Source organism: Rhamphochromis sp. 'chilingali' (genome assembly GCF_963969265.1).
Source record: "Rhamphochromis sp. 'chilingali' genome assembly, chromosome: 2".
Classification (NCBI taxonomy): Eukaryota; Metazoa; Chordata; class Actinopteri; order Cichliformes; family Cichlidae; genus Rhamphochromis; species Rhamphochromis sp. 'chilingali'.
The window spans coordinates 33,887,210-33,902,381 of NC_137930.1; the positions used below are offsets into that span (position 1 = coordinate 33,887,210).

General features: G+C 41.4%; 1 protein-coding gene across 2 annotated transcripts in view; it reads right to left on the minus strand.

The window, feature by feature from the left end:
* Positions 1 to 9,592, minus strand: part of dpysl2b (dihydropyrimidinase like 2b) — a 31,981-nt gene extending 22,389 nt beyond the window's left edge. Inside the window, exon 1 of one of the 2 annotated variants that reach the window (XM_080875401.1) lies at positions 8,946 to 9,592. In XM_080875401.1, coding sequence (XP_080731527.1) covers positions 8,946 to 9,212 — 267 coding nt within the window. In that variant the 5' untranslated portion in view covers positions 9,213 to 9,592. Of the gene's footprint in view, positions 1 to 5,094; positions 5,417 to 8,945 lie in introns of those variants that run through there. The other variant, XM_080875402.1, reaches the window with a different exon arrangement.
* Positions 9,593 to 15,172: the final 5,580 nt, after the last annotated feature.

Consider the following 15,172-nt stretch of genomic DNA (forward strand, 5'->3'; position numbering starts at 1 on the left):
GATCAGTTTTTCCATCCAGTAGGGATCACTTTAGAATATCTCATACACTCTGTTTCTAAATATCATTAAAGTATATCAGCTGGATTCACATTGGATTAAATAAAACTGAATTTTACATGGAAAGAGATCAAGAAACAAGTCCCAGCAAGGCTGGTAAACTCTGCATATCATGGTTAGCCATCAGCAAAATAACAAAGTATAAAACAGACAGGTTAGTAAAAATCTGTCTTGTTCTCTGTCACACTATCAGCACAGCAGGAAAGCCTGTGTCTAAAGATAAATTTTTTCAGAAATGTTGTTTCTGTCGTTATGTTTAGCTGCTAAATGTATGCTTTACTCACCAGATGATCACTAGATGGGCCTTTTTCTCATTTAGTTAGAGGGGTATGGACTCTGCAGTGCTTTGGGGCGTAAAAACAATGAATTAAAAGCTCTACGAAGCTAAGGAGAAGTGTAGATTTACATAATACTTCTCATGAGGTTATGAGAGATCCTTATAATTTTTACAGGTATTATTAATAACGTAAAACATTGTGCTTAAGAAAAAGAAACAGACTGGGTATAATGGAAAGCAGAGGTAATGGTTTTGTTAAATCACCAACATCAATCAAATGCTGCGATTATTAAAATCCTGACATTAATAAACCACAGCACCATACGGAGGAAAACTAAGACCCTCCACAGGAAGAGAAGAGAAGCCTGGGTACTCAAACTGCTGACTTTCATAAAATCAGGGCAAAATCAGCTTGGGTGCAGTGAAAACGTCTGCCAGTGTTAGACGTAACCCGGCAACATTGTATGTTGTTGTCCAAATGGAAGATATCCTGGAAACAGTTAAGTCAGGTGGAGAAGGCTGCCAGGTCAGACATGCAGCATTATGATTTATATTTGTCCTGGATTAGTCAAAAAACAGCCCACTGCTAAAATCATCTCCATACATGTTCAGCCAACCACTGGGAAAACACTCTGCTCCTTCAAAATAAAGTGCAAAACAGGAAATAAAGTAATTCCCAGAAATAGTCATCTGCACATTAATGACATGAAAAAACAGATACAAAATTTTTCTAAGTAGTCATTTCTGTTTTATTTATAAAACACACTTGATGCATTGGATGAATGTGATTCTTCCTTTGATGCAAGAAATTCCACTTTTACTTTATTTTCATGATGACTGATCACCATGTTTTTAATTGTTTTAGCCTCTTAATCCATAAAAACACTCTTCTTTGCTATTAAAACTTGCTCATTTAGTTTGAAAAGTCTCTTAAATTGCTCTGTTATCCTCCCACATTCACAGGAAATGAAAATATGACATTCTTTATTTCTCTGAAAATTTGACTTAAAAACTTTTTTCCACTAACTCATAACTCAAACCCCTACCACTGAAATAGAAAGTAAACTAGCCTAAATTCCCAATTGAAATGCAAAACTAAATTTAAACTTTCTCTTTGACTACAAAATTGTTTAATTAATCTCAAACTTGAAAAAGAATACATTCATTGACCTTTTTCCTGTGACATAGCGCAGCCGGAGGAGCTGCGATACTGTTGCTCAACAGCATTCCCCTCTGCTCAGCAGCTGAATAACAGCAGAGTTGATACATGCTGTACAGTCTCCCTGACTTCTGGCTTTATGAATGGGGGAATTCGGGATGATCCTGAGAGGTGGGGGGAATAAAAGAAAAGGAAAAAAAAAAACAAGGTTGAGTCAGTGGGTGGCTGATTAGGAGCGTAGTGTGATGTGTGAAGAGAAGGCACTCCGGGCTGTGTTGCAGGGTGAGATAGCTGCGTGAACTCACTCCAGCCACGTTTGAAGTAACTACACATGCACTGCACTGTCACCAGAGACACTGCTCTACTAAAGGTATGTTATAGTAGCACACTACTTAATGATCCTTCATTTGCTGAGGATTGTAGCCACTGAGACTTTAATCCAGGACAGTCTTATAATAGCCTCGCTCTATTTTTACCTCATTCACTGGAGCTGCATTTAAACAGCCTTCTTGTTCTTGATTTACTTTTATCTGTATTTATAGCCTTCACTGAAATAACTCACCCTCATTCTAGAGCTGAAAGAGCCAATCAATCAATAAATGCATCAAAGGAAATGTAACTGATTGAACCATTTTTTCTGCTTACTAACCAGTTATGTTTTCATCAAGCAAAAATGAGAAAATATTTTTCCACTTGCAGCATCTCAAGTGCAAACATTACTCCGGTTTTCTTTTCAGGGATTCTTTTTGAATCTGTTCATTTGTTTTCTGATGGATCGACTCTGGGTTTAATCTTTCGAATGCCAGCATGAAGAGTGATAAGCATCTATTAAAGGTTCTGCTCAAGCACCAGTTTAAAGGCCAAATATAGTCTGTCCACAGTGACACAAAACAGAGAACAGACTGCAGAATCAGCACATTTGAACTTTATAAATTGATCACATTCCTAATAAATGACACAACTTGTTGACGGACTAAATATTTAACTGTTTCACCACCAAAACTGTCAACTGTGACAATACCAGTTGTAGAAAGTGATAGAACGTCTTTAAATTTGAGGCGGTTCGGGCATCTTAAAGACTCCTGGGTGCCTCCTAGGTGAGGTTTTGTGGGCATGTCCAACTGGTAAGAGATCCCAGATCAGGGCAGACCCAGGACACACTGGAGATATCATCTCTCTCAGGTGGCTTGGCAATGCTTTAGTAAAGCTAGAGCCGGTGCTTGGGAGAGGTGGTCTGAGCATCTCTGCTTAAACCCATCAGAAATTGAAGGAGTGGATGATATGTTGTAGACTCCAAAATTCATATTTAATGGCTAATAACATTTTAAAAAATAAACAGTGTCAGCCCTGCTTGGCTAGTTGTTCAGTTTCAATGATCTTGTTGTATGAATCTGGTTCTGAAGTCACACAGAAGCACCAAGTCCAGGTGGTGAACTTGCAGAGGTTCATTCATATTTGATGAGAGCCGCCCTAAGTCTGTCCCTGTCTGTGCAGCTGACCCATGTCCATCTGGCTAAACTGTTCTATGGAGCCCAGTGCTCCACCCAGTTCAATGAAAATATTCAAATTCAGTAAAATATGTAATTCATACTGATTTGAGTGGTCTATGAAGAAAGGTGCGGAAGGCAAGGGGCTCATTTGCATCTACTTCAGCATTTGCTGTTTACTTTTAATTCAGTGTAACCTTCATTTCCTCTTGAGTGTCTTTTTGGTTTAATAAGGTCATCCATGCCTCCTAATAATGCCTTTTCAGGTCCACGGGAACCAACCAGAATGCTACTTTCCAGCATCTACAGTTTACAGTTCCAGTAACATCTTCCTCACATTCTCCTCTGATCCCTCTGCTAGATCTTCAAGAGATCCCCTCTGACTCTGACTCATTTCTTATGTCTTTCATGCTCTGTTTAAGAATAGACAGTCTATCCAGTTAGGTCTGACTACAACACCCACTAATCCTCTGATCTTTCCACCATCCATCTGCTGTGTCTCAAGCAGTTAAGAGAGAGAACTGAGGAAAATTATTCACATGAGAGGTTGCCAGTTATCACCAAGTGATGCATGATATTAACACAGAGGAGAATTTTTCATATTATTGCTAGAAATATATATTAAGCATCAATCTTTCCATGATGTGGATCTGCTTCAGTGTACGTACATAGAGACGTGTGTCTCTTTTAAAGAACTATTATTTCAGTTAAATCTGAAGTTGATGAGAGCTACATGAACAGTCAACCACTTAGACACTCCAATTACAGTTTGCTTTGGCTACCATGACACAAAAGGCTAACAGCTCTGCATAATGTGGGTCAGGCCGTGGCTCTGAAATAACTCTGGCAGAGAAAGCTCCAATCAATCGATTAGCTGATCAAAAGAAAACTTTATTGAATAAAACAATTCTTATAATCTACTAATCAGCACATATCTCAGAGACAACCCGTGACCATAATCATGCTTGTGCTATGATCTCCTCAGACTGAAGAGGTTTTCCTAGCTTGGTGAAACCTTTGGGGAGCGTGGGCCTGCTAGATAACAGGATAATGATGCTTCATATCCTGCTGCTTGAATGCTTTGTTTAGTAAGTCCACAATTAGAAGGTGCAGATCCATCTGTATGGCTTTCAAACAGGCTCTTCTGGGTCACTCTTCACCATTGTTTCAGCTCATTGACATCAGGATGAAAAGGCAGTGACCTCCTCCCTGATCAGCTCTGCCTATATGCATCTTCCCTTCATTACACAGCTGAAAGACAGGCATGGAAGGAAATAGGACCCACTGTCCCCTCCCTTCCCTGGCTCCCCTCCCATCCCCTCCCTATTCTCCACTTTCCATTGAAGCACCACATCCCTGCAGCTTCGCTATGAATTCGGGGAAATAATCTGCTCCACAATGACACACTGAATGTATCTTAAAGCCTTTTGTGCCTTCTAAACGGCTATATATATATATATCTCTAAATATAGAGATATATATATATAGATATATATCTATATATATATATCAAGGATGGCTTTAAAAAAGGAAAAGACGCTAAGGTTAAAAGAAACAGCCGGGTACTGAGCCGTGGAGCGGATGCAGGGAAGCATTTGCTCCACCAGTTGGTGTGCAGTGATACCCGGCCACCAGACACAGTCTAACAAAGACCACCGGCGTGAAATCTCAACTGTCATGCATGGCACGGAAGAAGAAATGCAGGGGTGGAGTGAATGTGCACAAACAATGGATACTCTAATGTAAAGCGAGAGCTCGGGTTTATCCGGACATAAGCACTTGTCGCAAAGATGCTGCAAAAAAATAAATAAATAAATAAAAACACGAAAATTTCAGCCTCACCATACTATCGCTGGCCTCACTGATTTCTCGACCCTCGTGTGCTTTCGATCTCACAGCGAAACAGAAAACCATCTACAAAACGCTTTTATTTTATTTTGGAATTTCTTTTAGGAGATCAACTCTTGCGCCATTGCCCTGGATCGTCGAGGAGCGCAGCGGCGCAGGGACCATGCCGCCCCGGTGACATCCTGCAAACACACCCCGCAGGCCCACACCAGCCAGGCTGGACCCACTCACTGCCACTCCAAACGTGAAAACACCCGAGCACTCACTGTGATGCGGGGAATGTTCTTTTTGCCTTGGTAGCCAGACATCTTCACCGGTGTTTCGTGTGCGCCGCAGACCGCTAGAAATGCAAACGGGACGGATTACCGCTGGCTGCCGGGCTGTAGTGAGGATGATGGTGATGAAGATAAATAGGGGGGAAGACTACACAGACACGGGTGATCTGCAGGAGGCCACAGACGTGAAGAATCAAACTATCGCTCAACTCCGGATCCTGGCAGCCTCCCGGTCTCCGCCGATGCACCAAACCGTTCCTTCCCAGACGGAGTCAGACAAGAGGGGAGGGAGGGACCGCTCGAGAGCCTCTTCCCAATAAAAGAACCCCACGGAGCATGCGCAGAGCCTCGCCCTGCTCCATTGACAGCAGAGAAGCACACTAATGCCATCAATTGCTTTCGCCGGATTAGGGAAGGCAGGCAAGCAGGGAGTGCAGCCTGCAAACATCCACCGAAGGAACAAATGAAGAAACAGCCAGCAGCCATCTTACCTCATATTATCTGCTGTGTGTCTGAAGGTGGGGGTGTTATTAGAGCGAGCAAGAGCTCAGGCTCAGGCAGGGTGACGTGATTTCACCTGTTTCCAGATCTGATCAACTTGAATGGTTCTCAATACAAGTTGGGATTACAGCACTATTTGAGAAATGGGTAAACCTGGAATCACGGGAATGGAAATTTGGCCTTTTGTGTGTTTGGCAAATGCTGACAGACAAAATAGTCCGACATTGTTCGAGATTTACTTAGTGTTTGCATTTTTATTTTTAATCAAAGACCGATCGAGAAGACTTCACTTCATAGTAAAAGAAATGTGATAAACTCTGCTTTCATTTTTAAAATGTTCTTCCTCAGTACACAGTTAACTTTATTATTTATCTATAACAGGTTAAAGCAGTGTAAGATTACCAAAAGTAGTCAATTGAGCTTAACCAGATATATTTTGTACTCAGAGGCTCTCCGCTAAATTTTGTTTTGTGCTTATTTATAAATAGAAAAAATATGTATTTGAACTGACACAGTTCCTTTAAGACCAAAGTTTGAAAACCGTTTGTAGTTTTTATGTCTGTGTTTACACCTGATTTTAAAATGCATTCTGGGAAATAAGATTATTAGTAGACAGCAGCAAATATACACTCATTAGACACTTTATTAGGTAAACCTGTTCGGTTGCTTGTTCACTCAAATATATAATCAGCTGATTACATGGCAGCAAGTCAACCCACTGAGGCATGTTGACATGGTCAAGATGACCTGCTGAAGTTCAAACCGAGCATCAGGATGAGAAAGAAAGGTGATTTAAGTGACTTTGTGACTTTGATTGTTGGTGCCAGACAGGATGGTATCGGCATTAAGAAAACTGCTCACTCCCACAAACCCATCTCCAGGGTTTACAGAGAATAGTCCAAAAACAGAAAAAAAATCAGAGATCTGAGAAGAACGCATCAAACTTTAAAGCAGAAGACCACGCTGCTTCTGCCAGCTAAGAACTGGAAGGTAAAGCTACAGTTTGGCTTACTAAAATTAAACAATGGAAGATTAAAAAATGTTGCCTTGACTGATAAGCCTCGACTTCTGCTGTGACATCCAAATGTTAGGGTCCAAATTTGGTGTATACGCTTAAAGCATGGCCTCCACGGTCTTCCGCTAGGCATAAGGATTCTTTGTGGAACAGTAGATTCACATCATGATGTGCAGCTGATCAGCCACAGGACTTACCAAAGTAGTCTGTAATGCTTTTGTCTTGATGTGTCCCTGACAAGGATGTAACAGGAAAATATGTCATTAGTGCAGCATGTGGTGTTTCTTTTTTTTAATGCCATGGACACGGATGACATTTTCCTGCCAGTCTCAACAGCTGCTATAACCATTACTTTGTTTTCTTAATGTGCAAGGGAGAGAAAAGGGACAGTGTCCTTTAACCTTCCAGTGGAAGTGACGAAGCCGGTTGTGAAATATGTACAGAAGCCTTGGAGACATGTGATAAACAGTTGTAAACAGTGATGCCTCTTAGCCATCCGCATGTAATCAGATTGCCCAAGGTGCATTAAAAAACAACTGCAAACAAAGTCCTTAAGGCAAGAAATTGCTATCTAAAGTTCATTTGTTATATAAATGTCTGTAAAACCACAGTAAAAGTTGTCAATTCAGTCACAAACTCAGTTTTTCTTATTTTCTTAATTTGAATAGCCATATTAAAGAGGGCCAAAGTTTAACATAATGAGTTTACATGTTATGTAAGTACATGTAATCCCCATGAGACAAAAGCTCAGGCTTCAGACTGCTCTAACAACATGTTTCAGACAGTTTTTTATGCTCTTGGCTCCGTATGACATCATAGAGAGTTGTTATCCAAAATATGGTGATCTTAGGCAAACAGCTCCACCTACCTGCTTTTCAAACCTTCTGTTTACCACTGATCGCCAATCAGAGGAATGCTGGTTTAAAAGGAGGCTAAAGGGAGTTACATGCCTTGTTTCAGACAGAGGATCTGCACAAAGGTTTAATATGAGATAGAGAAGGATTATTCTAAATTGTGACTTGTGCAAACCTACTCTAGTAGAGTCCATGGATTCAAACATGGAGCTGGAAATCAGTGCTAAAAAATCATGTACATTTACATGAATTCAATAGAGTTTTATCTTAACGTGTTATTAATTAAGTCTGTAAAGCTTACTTTACAATAAGTGTACAATAAATGGTGTGGGTTACAAAGTGCAGTGTGTGCCTCTGAAATTGAGTGGAGCAGAAGTAAAACTAGAAATTGCGAGTGCAGCGAACCCACATTTACACACAATAGCTGAGTAAACATGCACTGCAGCGCTGTTGTGTCGCATTTTATCCACCACAGTCCTAAAATGTCAGCTTGCTTTTGAAGAACGCAACGCTGAAATGCATCTCCTGTAATAATGACATCACTGATATTGAAGATCACATCAATTAAGTCTGTGAAGTCTGTGTTTGTGAAGTAAGCTCTCACATCAGAAAAGTGAAGAGCAACTAACTAATCATATATGACTTGAAGAGATGGAAGAGAGTAGGGAGTGGGTTGTGTGGCGAATGCTTCCGATCAATATGTAACATGATAAAAGGGCTCAACACCAACGCCCAAAGCTTTTAACAGCATCCTGAGTGCTTGAGTATTAAGTAAAGGAAGTACAGATGTGGGTTGACCACCAATCACTAAAAACTGAATAACTGCTTGAAGCAGCAGTAAAAGACGTGATAGATTTTCCTGCAAGTCATGCAGGTCAGGTTGAGCCTGTCCATCAACTCAGTTCTGCTGTTAAAAGAACGAGAGATCTCAAGGGCAGTAATGCTGCAATGGTCCAACCCTGCATCACCTTGCAAAAGCAACCAGGCTGATGTGTTCACAAAGGTGTGCCTCCTATTTAAATCATGCCATGGTAGATGACACATATGTTTATTTTTTCTTTCTCGTGCAGACCTGTTAACAGTGTTTCCTTCACCAACAGCCAGCTGCACTGTGCTGTTAAGGACTCTGACTAACAGAGCCACTCCCTCTGGCATTTCTGCATGGTGGGCCCTCTAACTGAGGGCCAGCGACTCTGTTACATCATAGTGCTTTCTGGGAAATGTAGTCATGGCAAGTTGTCTGGCATAAACTGGATGTGTATGCTTAAACAAACTCTGCTGAGTGGCAAAGGCTCTGTGACTGATGCGATTGTAGATGAAAAATGGCGCGGGTGTGTGCAAAAAGCTGAATGTTGGATGAAATAAATGAGAGCTGGAATGATAAATGTAGAGAAAGAAAGGCAAAAGGAGGAAGACTGGGAAGGATAGGTGTAAAATATACACAATCGGCATGCAAAATCGGAGAAAATTACCCGTTTATCATCGAGATTCTGCAGAGCCTCTTTCCCTGTGCTCTCCCTTATCTCTACCTTCCTCGGCTGGGAGATGTCGGTCTGTCGGTCAATGACTCGCCCGTCACTCCTGCCCCTGCACGCCGAGAGTGCATCAAAGTCCAGCGTCTTGCTGTCCGAGGAACCTTCCACTGGACAGAACACGCCACAGAATTTCTGCCTGGGCCTGGCCGGGCTCTCGGAGCCCATCCTCTGAAAGAAAGCTGGCATTTCCCCGGCGGTCGACATCCCTTCCAGGCGGTTGGTTGTGATTGGGTTTAGCGGTGTGTAGCTGCACAGATGCTCGGAGTCTCAGCTTGTTGTGTTGTCCGGTTTTTTCCCCTTCCCTCAGCGCTGTGCGCTTGGACAGCCACCGCCTTTGCCGGTTTTCAATCGCAGGTGGTCGCACTGTGACCAAAGCTGGAAAAAATCAGTAAAGCTAATGCTGCTCGAGAAAAAAAAGATACACACACACTCTCACGGTGGAGAGAGAAGTGCAAAATGAATCCACGTAATATCTGATATTAGGGAAAGATGTGAGACAGCCTTCTGCTATATTGCTTGTCAGTGATTCCGCCACAGATCAGCAACAATTCTGATTTGCTTACTCATGAGTCTAAATTAGCTCCTTGCCCACAGCTGTTTGAGTTATAAATCAGCATATGAGGGAGAGACCTAAAGTCTGGCTTTGTCACAAAGAGATCCTATAGGGTGGAGGAGGAGGATGTTTCCCAATGAGGGATTACCTGTAGCCCGAATGAAACCGTCCAGACTGGCACTATCGGGAGCGCATCACAGCTGAATGTCCGGAAATATTGCGCTCTCACTTGTCCAAACTGAAGACTTGTTCGCTGTAGCTCTATTTAACCCGGAGACAGTGTCCTCGCAGCTGTCCTGCCCGCCAGAGAGCTGTGTAATGTAATAATTAAAGCGTGGCGTGCAGTCTTTAAATGTCTCTGCAGGGCGTCTCTGTCGGATGTTTGAGGTCAAGAGTGGCCCAGCACCATGGAGAGTTCCTCAAAGTCACACCCAGTCCAACAATGAGGATAGCTGTCCCTTCAGCACCACACCCCGGGCTCCAACACACACACACACACACACACACACACACACACACACACCACACACACACACACACACACCCCTCAGGTGTGTCCAGCACTTGCTCAAGTTTCAACTCCAGCTTCCATTTGATTTGTAGTCAAATCATAAAGTTCAGCCACTTAAGGGGAAAGGAAGTGGGGACATGTGGACGCTCTCTCCCTTGTATTACAAGTTACTTAAATGATTTGAGCTGTTATTATTTATTTAGTTTGTCTTTTATCTGTTTCTTTTACTTTTACCACTTCCTACAGGACATATGGCAGCCCCAAGCAACGTAATGTACGTAGAGTGTGTGACATCATATTTTCCATGTAAGACCCACCCCTTCAAAACTAACCAGAACCATATAGAGGAATACAATTTCAATTAAGAAAAGATAGAATTCCACGTTTTGTTTCGAAACTACCAATTTCTCACCTTTAACGCAAGGGTAATGATGGCTTTCTCAGCTCTGCCACAACTTCAGCCTTGTGATTCAGCTGTTGGTTGAAATTTCATAATGTGATGAAAAAAAGAAAATACTTTATCAAACCTATATTAAGCCATTAGATATAAGTTACACATCCTTCACTAAGGTGAATCTGTTAGAAAGGGATGATATTATTGTTCTATAAAACTGGCCTGTAATGTTTTATTCAAACTGCACATAGCTAATTCTCTGTTGGAAGCTCAAATATCCCAACAGCTAAACAGATAAATACGATGCAGAGTTGTAGAGAACCATAGTTGAAGTATTGTGCATAGTTTTGCAAAAGGTGTCTTAAGGTATCATCAGTGTCCTGTGTTGAAGGAACTTAAACTAGAGGAAATCAAAATAACAGTTCCTGCTGTCTTTTCCGCTTGGATTTAAGTTTTACTCTTCGCACCACTCTGCCTGGAAATGATCATAACATGATTTTCTTCTAGTTGGCATGTTTTGGTATCAAACCCAATGCCAGAGACACGGTCACATTTGTAAGAAAATGCTGCACCTACAATAACCCCAATATTATTATATCGATTATTACCCCTGCAAAATCTGCAGTGCAAAACTTTGTGTTAAACTTTCCATACTCAGCATGTTTTCAGATTGTCTTTTACCACATTCATTTGATGCATGAGACTGACAGTCTGGTTCGCTTACTGCATTTTTTTATGATCAATCTGCAGCTACACTGTACTAAAAGCTTAATACTGATAGATAGATAGACGGACGGACGGACGGACGGACGGACGGACGGACGGACGGACAGACAGACAGACAGACAGACAGACAGACAGACAGACAGACAGACAGACAGACAGATAGAGCCATGATTTCTGAAGTTCTTCCAAAGTACTTCTTTAGACATTGTCTATTTTTCCACTCCTTTTCAGTCCAGTCCTCGTACTTGACCATTTTCAGACTTCTGAATCACTGAAGCACTGAAAAATATTGAATCATTCTTAATAGATGAACCAGTGTCTACACATCACAGACAACTCAGCAAAGAACCAAGTTTAAATTGCATTTTTAAATACTTTGTTACTAACAACTTGTCATAAAAAAAACCTACTTTGTTCCTATTTCTTCATCTGAATGTAGGAAAAATGCCAAAGAAAACACTGGCACAAAAAGTTCTGCACCAACAAGGTGATTCCCAAAGAGCTATTAGCTCAAAACTCAGCATATCTCTGTACTGAAAAAGTAGCAGCAGTCAGTATCAACAGGTCTAAGGAGTGAAATCAAATGTAAAACCTTTGGTTTAAATCATCGTCAGTATGTATTAGTATGTAACCTGGTTCTCCTGAAAGCCCATTGTTCTGGGTATTTGTCGGGGGCCACCTACCACTACAATGACTAAAATGAATGCAGGATTCTTGTGCCCAATGTCCTTTGCCTCACATTGGGTAGTCCAATTCCAAATCAGCACTTAAGGGGTTAATCCTCTGAGGTTTAATCCCCTAACGCTGTGCTGTCTTGAAAATTGTTTTCTGAGGTTTTTGGTGATGACAACAAGCAGTTTAAATTTCTTCCAAAAAAAAAGTTATTTAGTATTTTCTTCCAAAACACAGGGTGGGGGTTAGCATAGGGTACTTGCCATACGTAGAACTCCCATGGTTAAATATTAGATGTCAGTATGTACAGTAATTACTTACCTATAAATAGCCTTGTAATGCTGTTTGTGGACATTGGAAAACAATACATAAAAGTAATAACTTTTCTTTCATAAAGACCTTTCTTTCTCCCGACCAACACAGCAACAAACGCTTTAACACTACAAAGAGTCATAAATGTAATTATAGATAACGCAAGCGCATGACTAAAGTGTGGTTTATAAAGTGTGGCTTAGCTCAACACCGGGACATTGTGTGGTTTAAAAATATCATACTTAACTCACCAAGTGAAGTCACATGAAAAACAGTCAGGTAGCCTGTGCAGATTTATATATATGACCTTTATATGTGTTGCTAGAGGTTAAGTGAAGGGTTATAAAGAACATTTGCAGATGAGCCTTACAGAGAACAGATGTGTTTGAGGTATAAATAAATCAGTGTTGCATGGTGATCAATAAGACCAGGCTGTAACAGCTGATTCTAATAACACATTGTTGATTCCTGACTTCAAGCATGACAGACAAAAGCTCTCCTGCACAAGAGTCCGTGTCCGCGCAGTTTCCATAACAACGTGGTGGGCAGCAAATGGCTTTCCTGCTACTATTCCCTCTCCCAGAGGGCTGCAGTGTGTGTGTGTGTGTGTGTGTGGGCGGGTGGTCATTCCTGCAGGAAGATGGCAAAGTCTGATTTCTGAATGCCAGCAGTGGCTTCTGAAAGGTGAACATGCCTGGGGTACAGCCACACCTGAAGGCCAAGAGTGTGCCCTGACACCTGTACACCACCTGCCTTTATCCTGAACTGTCTTTACACTAAAAAAAAAAAGTCCCCTGCTGAGAGCAGAGCAAGGGGCGGGGGGTGGGGGGGCAGCGTTAGATAATTAGAAGGGAAAGTTGGCGGGGTGCCCGATAAACAGTTGGAAGAGGCACAGGGAGAGTCTGGTCTCTGGACAGGAAGGGCACGGCTCTGGCATCCAGTAACAAATGTAGGACAAGCAGGGAGATCAGCAGTACGAGTGGATTCTGGAATCGGCTGCTCCAACCAAAACATACTTATTGGATTAGATTATTAGCCCTGTTCAGTTCAATTTACACAGCACTTTGTCAGTTTTGAGGGCAGCCAGTTTGATACTATGGGGGAGGAATGGAAACCTAGACTTTTCAGGAAACCCAAATCACTGAGCATGGGTCATCACTGAGCTGGTGCTAATTTATCATAAAAAGAAAAGCACAGGCGAAGAATCTGCTGCCTGATTTTGCATAGTTTTCTCTACAAATGACATGGTTTCCAGCATCAGTGTAATGAAGTAGGTTTAGAAAAGTCCAAATGAAATCAGAGAAGCTGGAAGGTCTGGGGGGACTGGTTGACTCTGTGTCTATGGAATCATTCAAAATGTCTCCATAAAGTTCAACACTCATTGTTTTTCTGCTACAACAGAACTTCTGCAACTTACACAGGAAAATATTATTCCAGTGGAAAATATTATTCCAGTAGAAGGAAGTTACAAGGGTTATGTGAAGAGAATTCATTTTTTAAAAATTTTCATCTACTGTACAAATACCATTAAAATGTTAGCCTAGCAGCCAGGTTGATATCTTACACTGAAGAGGCACAGACACTGATGTAATAGAGGTCTTTTGTTGTTGTTTTTTAATGAATTGTAGATTGAAGTAAGCAAAATTGTGCTTTTCGGTCACTGAACGTTATTCTTTGCTTATTCTTTGCTTATCAGCAGAATCATACGCAACAACCCATTGATGTCTCTGAGACGTTAATCTCGTAATCCTATTTAAATAAAATGATAAGTTTTAACAAGGAAATACTTCAATAAAACACAAGTACATTAAAACTTTACTTTAGTAACGTACTTTAATAAGTTACATTCCACCTCTGATTCTGTCTGTGTTTTTATTTGGGAGTTTGGGGCATTGTAAGCCTAACAATACTCTAGACCAATATCAGTGGGTGGGATCAGGAGGGGACCCCACCACTCGAAGGAAATCCCCTTCGTATCAGTATATGAACATAAATAAGATCAGACAATTCAGATACTTAAAGGAGCCTTCTGCTTACTGAAGACCTTTTTCCTTTTCAAAATAAGAAAATAAAAATGCTTACAATAAGTACAAAAGGTAATTTCAGTTGGAAGTGGGAAATGAGTGGAAATGAGTTACTGATGGAAACAAGCAGGAACAGGCACCCTGATCAAACCTGTTGGGCTGTGTTTTGTTCTGTTTCAGTATCTTTGTGTGCTGCTGCAGTGTATTCTGCTGAATCATGAGAAGAAGGGGAAGAAAGTCTCCTTACAAGAGGGAGAGATGGAGCTGGCCACCACCCTGTAACCCATGGTAACGCCATCAGCTGCAGTGGGAGGGGCTATGTGTCACACTGTGTCCGGATTGGCTAGGAACAGGTGTGCTGAGGTTCCATATAGGGAAGATGGAGGAGGACCGGTGGAAGCATTATTGGGTTGAGGTGGATGAGGCTGCCTTCAGATCAATTATTTTATTGTCTGTGATTATTCTGTGTGGGGGGTTTTCTGCTACTTTGGATTATCCAAACTTCTGGTATTTCTACAGGTTGACCAAAATATCCCTTAGAAACCTGTAGAGTGCCACATCATCCCGTTTTGTGTTTCATAAAGTGTGCAGGATGAGATGATCTTCTCTTGTGTTACTTTTGACACTTTTGCTTCATTACAGGAGATGCCATACACAGTCTGTGTGTAAGCATCTTCTTGCTGGAGTTTGAAACCAGATCCTGACTCTCAATCAGCTGATCATGAACCAGAGTCTGGAGAATCAAATGTCTTTGCATCACAGATCAGTAGGAATTTTGCAAAATAGCAGCTTCCCTTTACAACCAGTAAATACAACTAGTAAATTTCCCAGATGTTAAACTGATTAAGTGGGCTAAGTGCACTTCTGTATGTTTACTACTTAAGTTACTTTATGTCAATTAGGTTATTCTAAGTCATTCAGAAGCTCATTACAGTAACTAAGTGCCCTGATCAAAGAAATGCAGCCATCCAT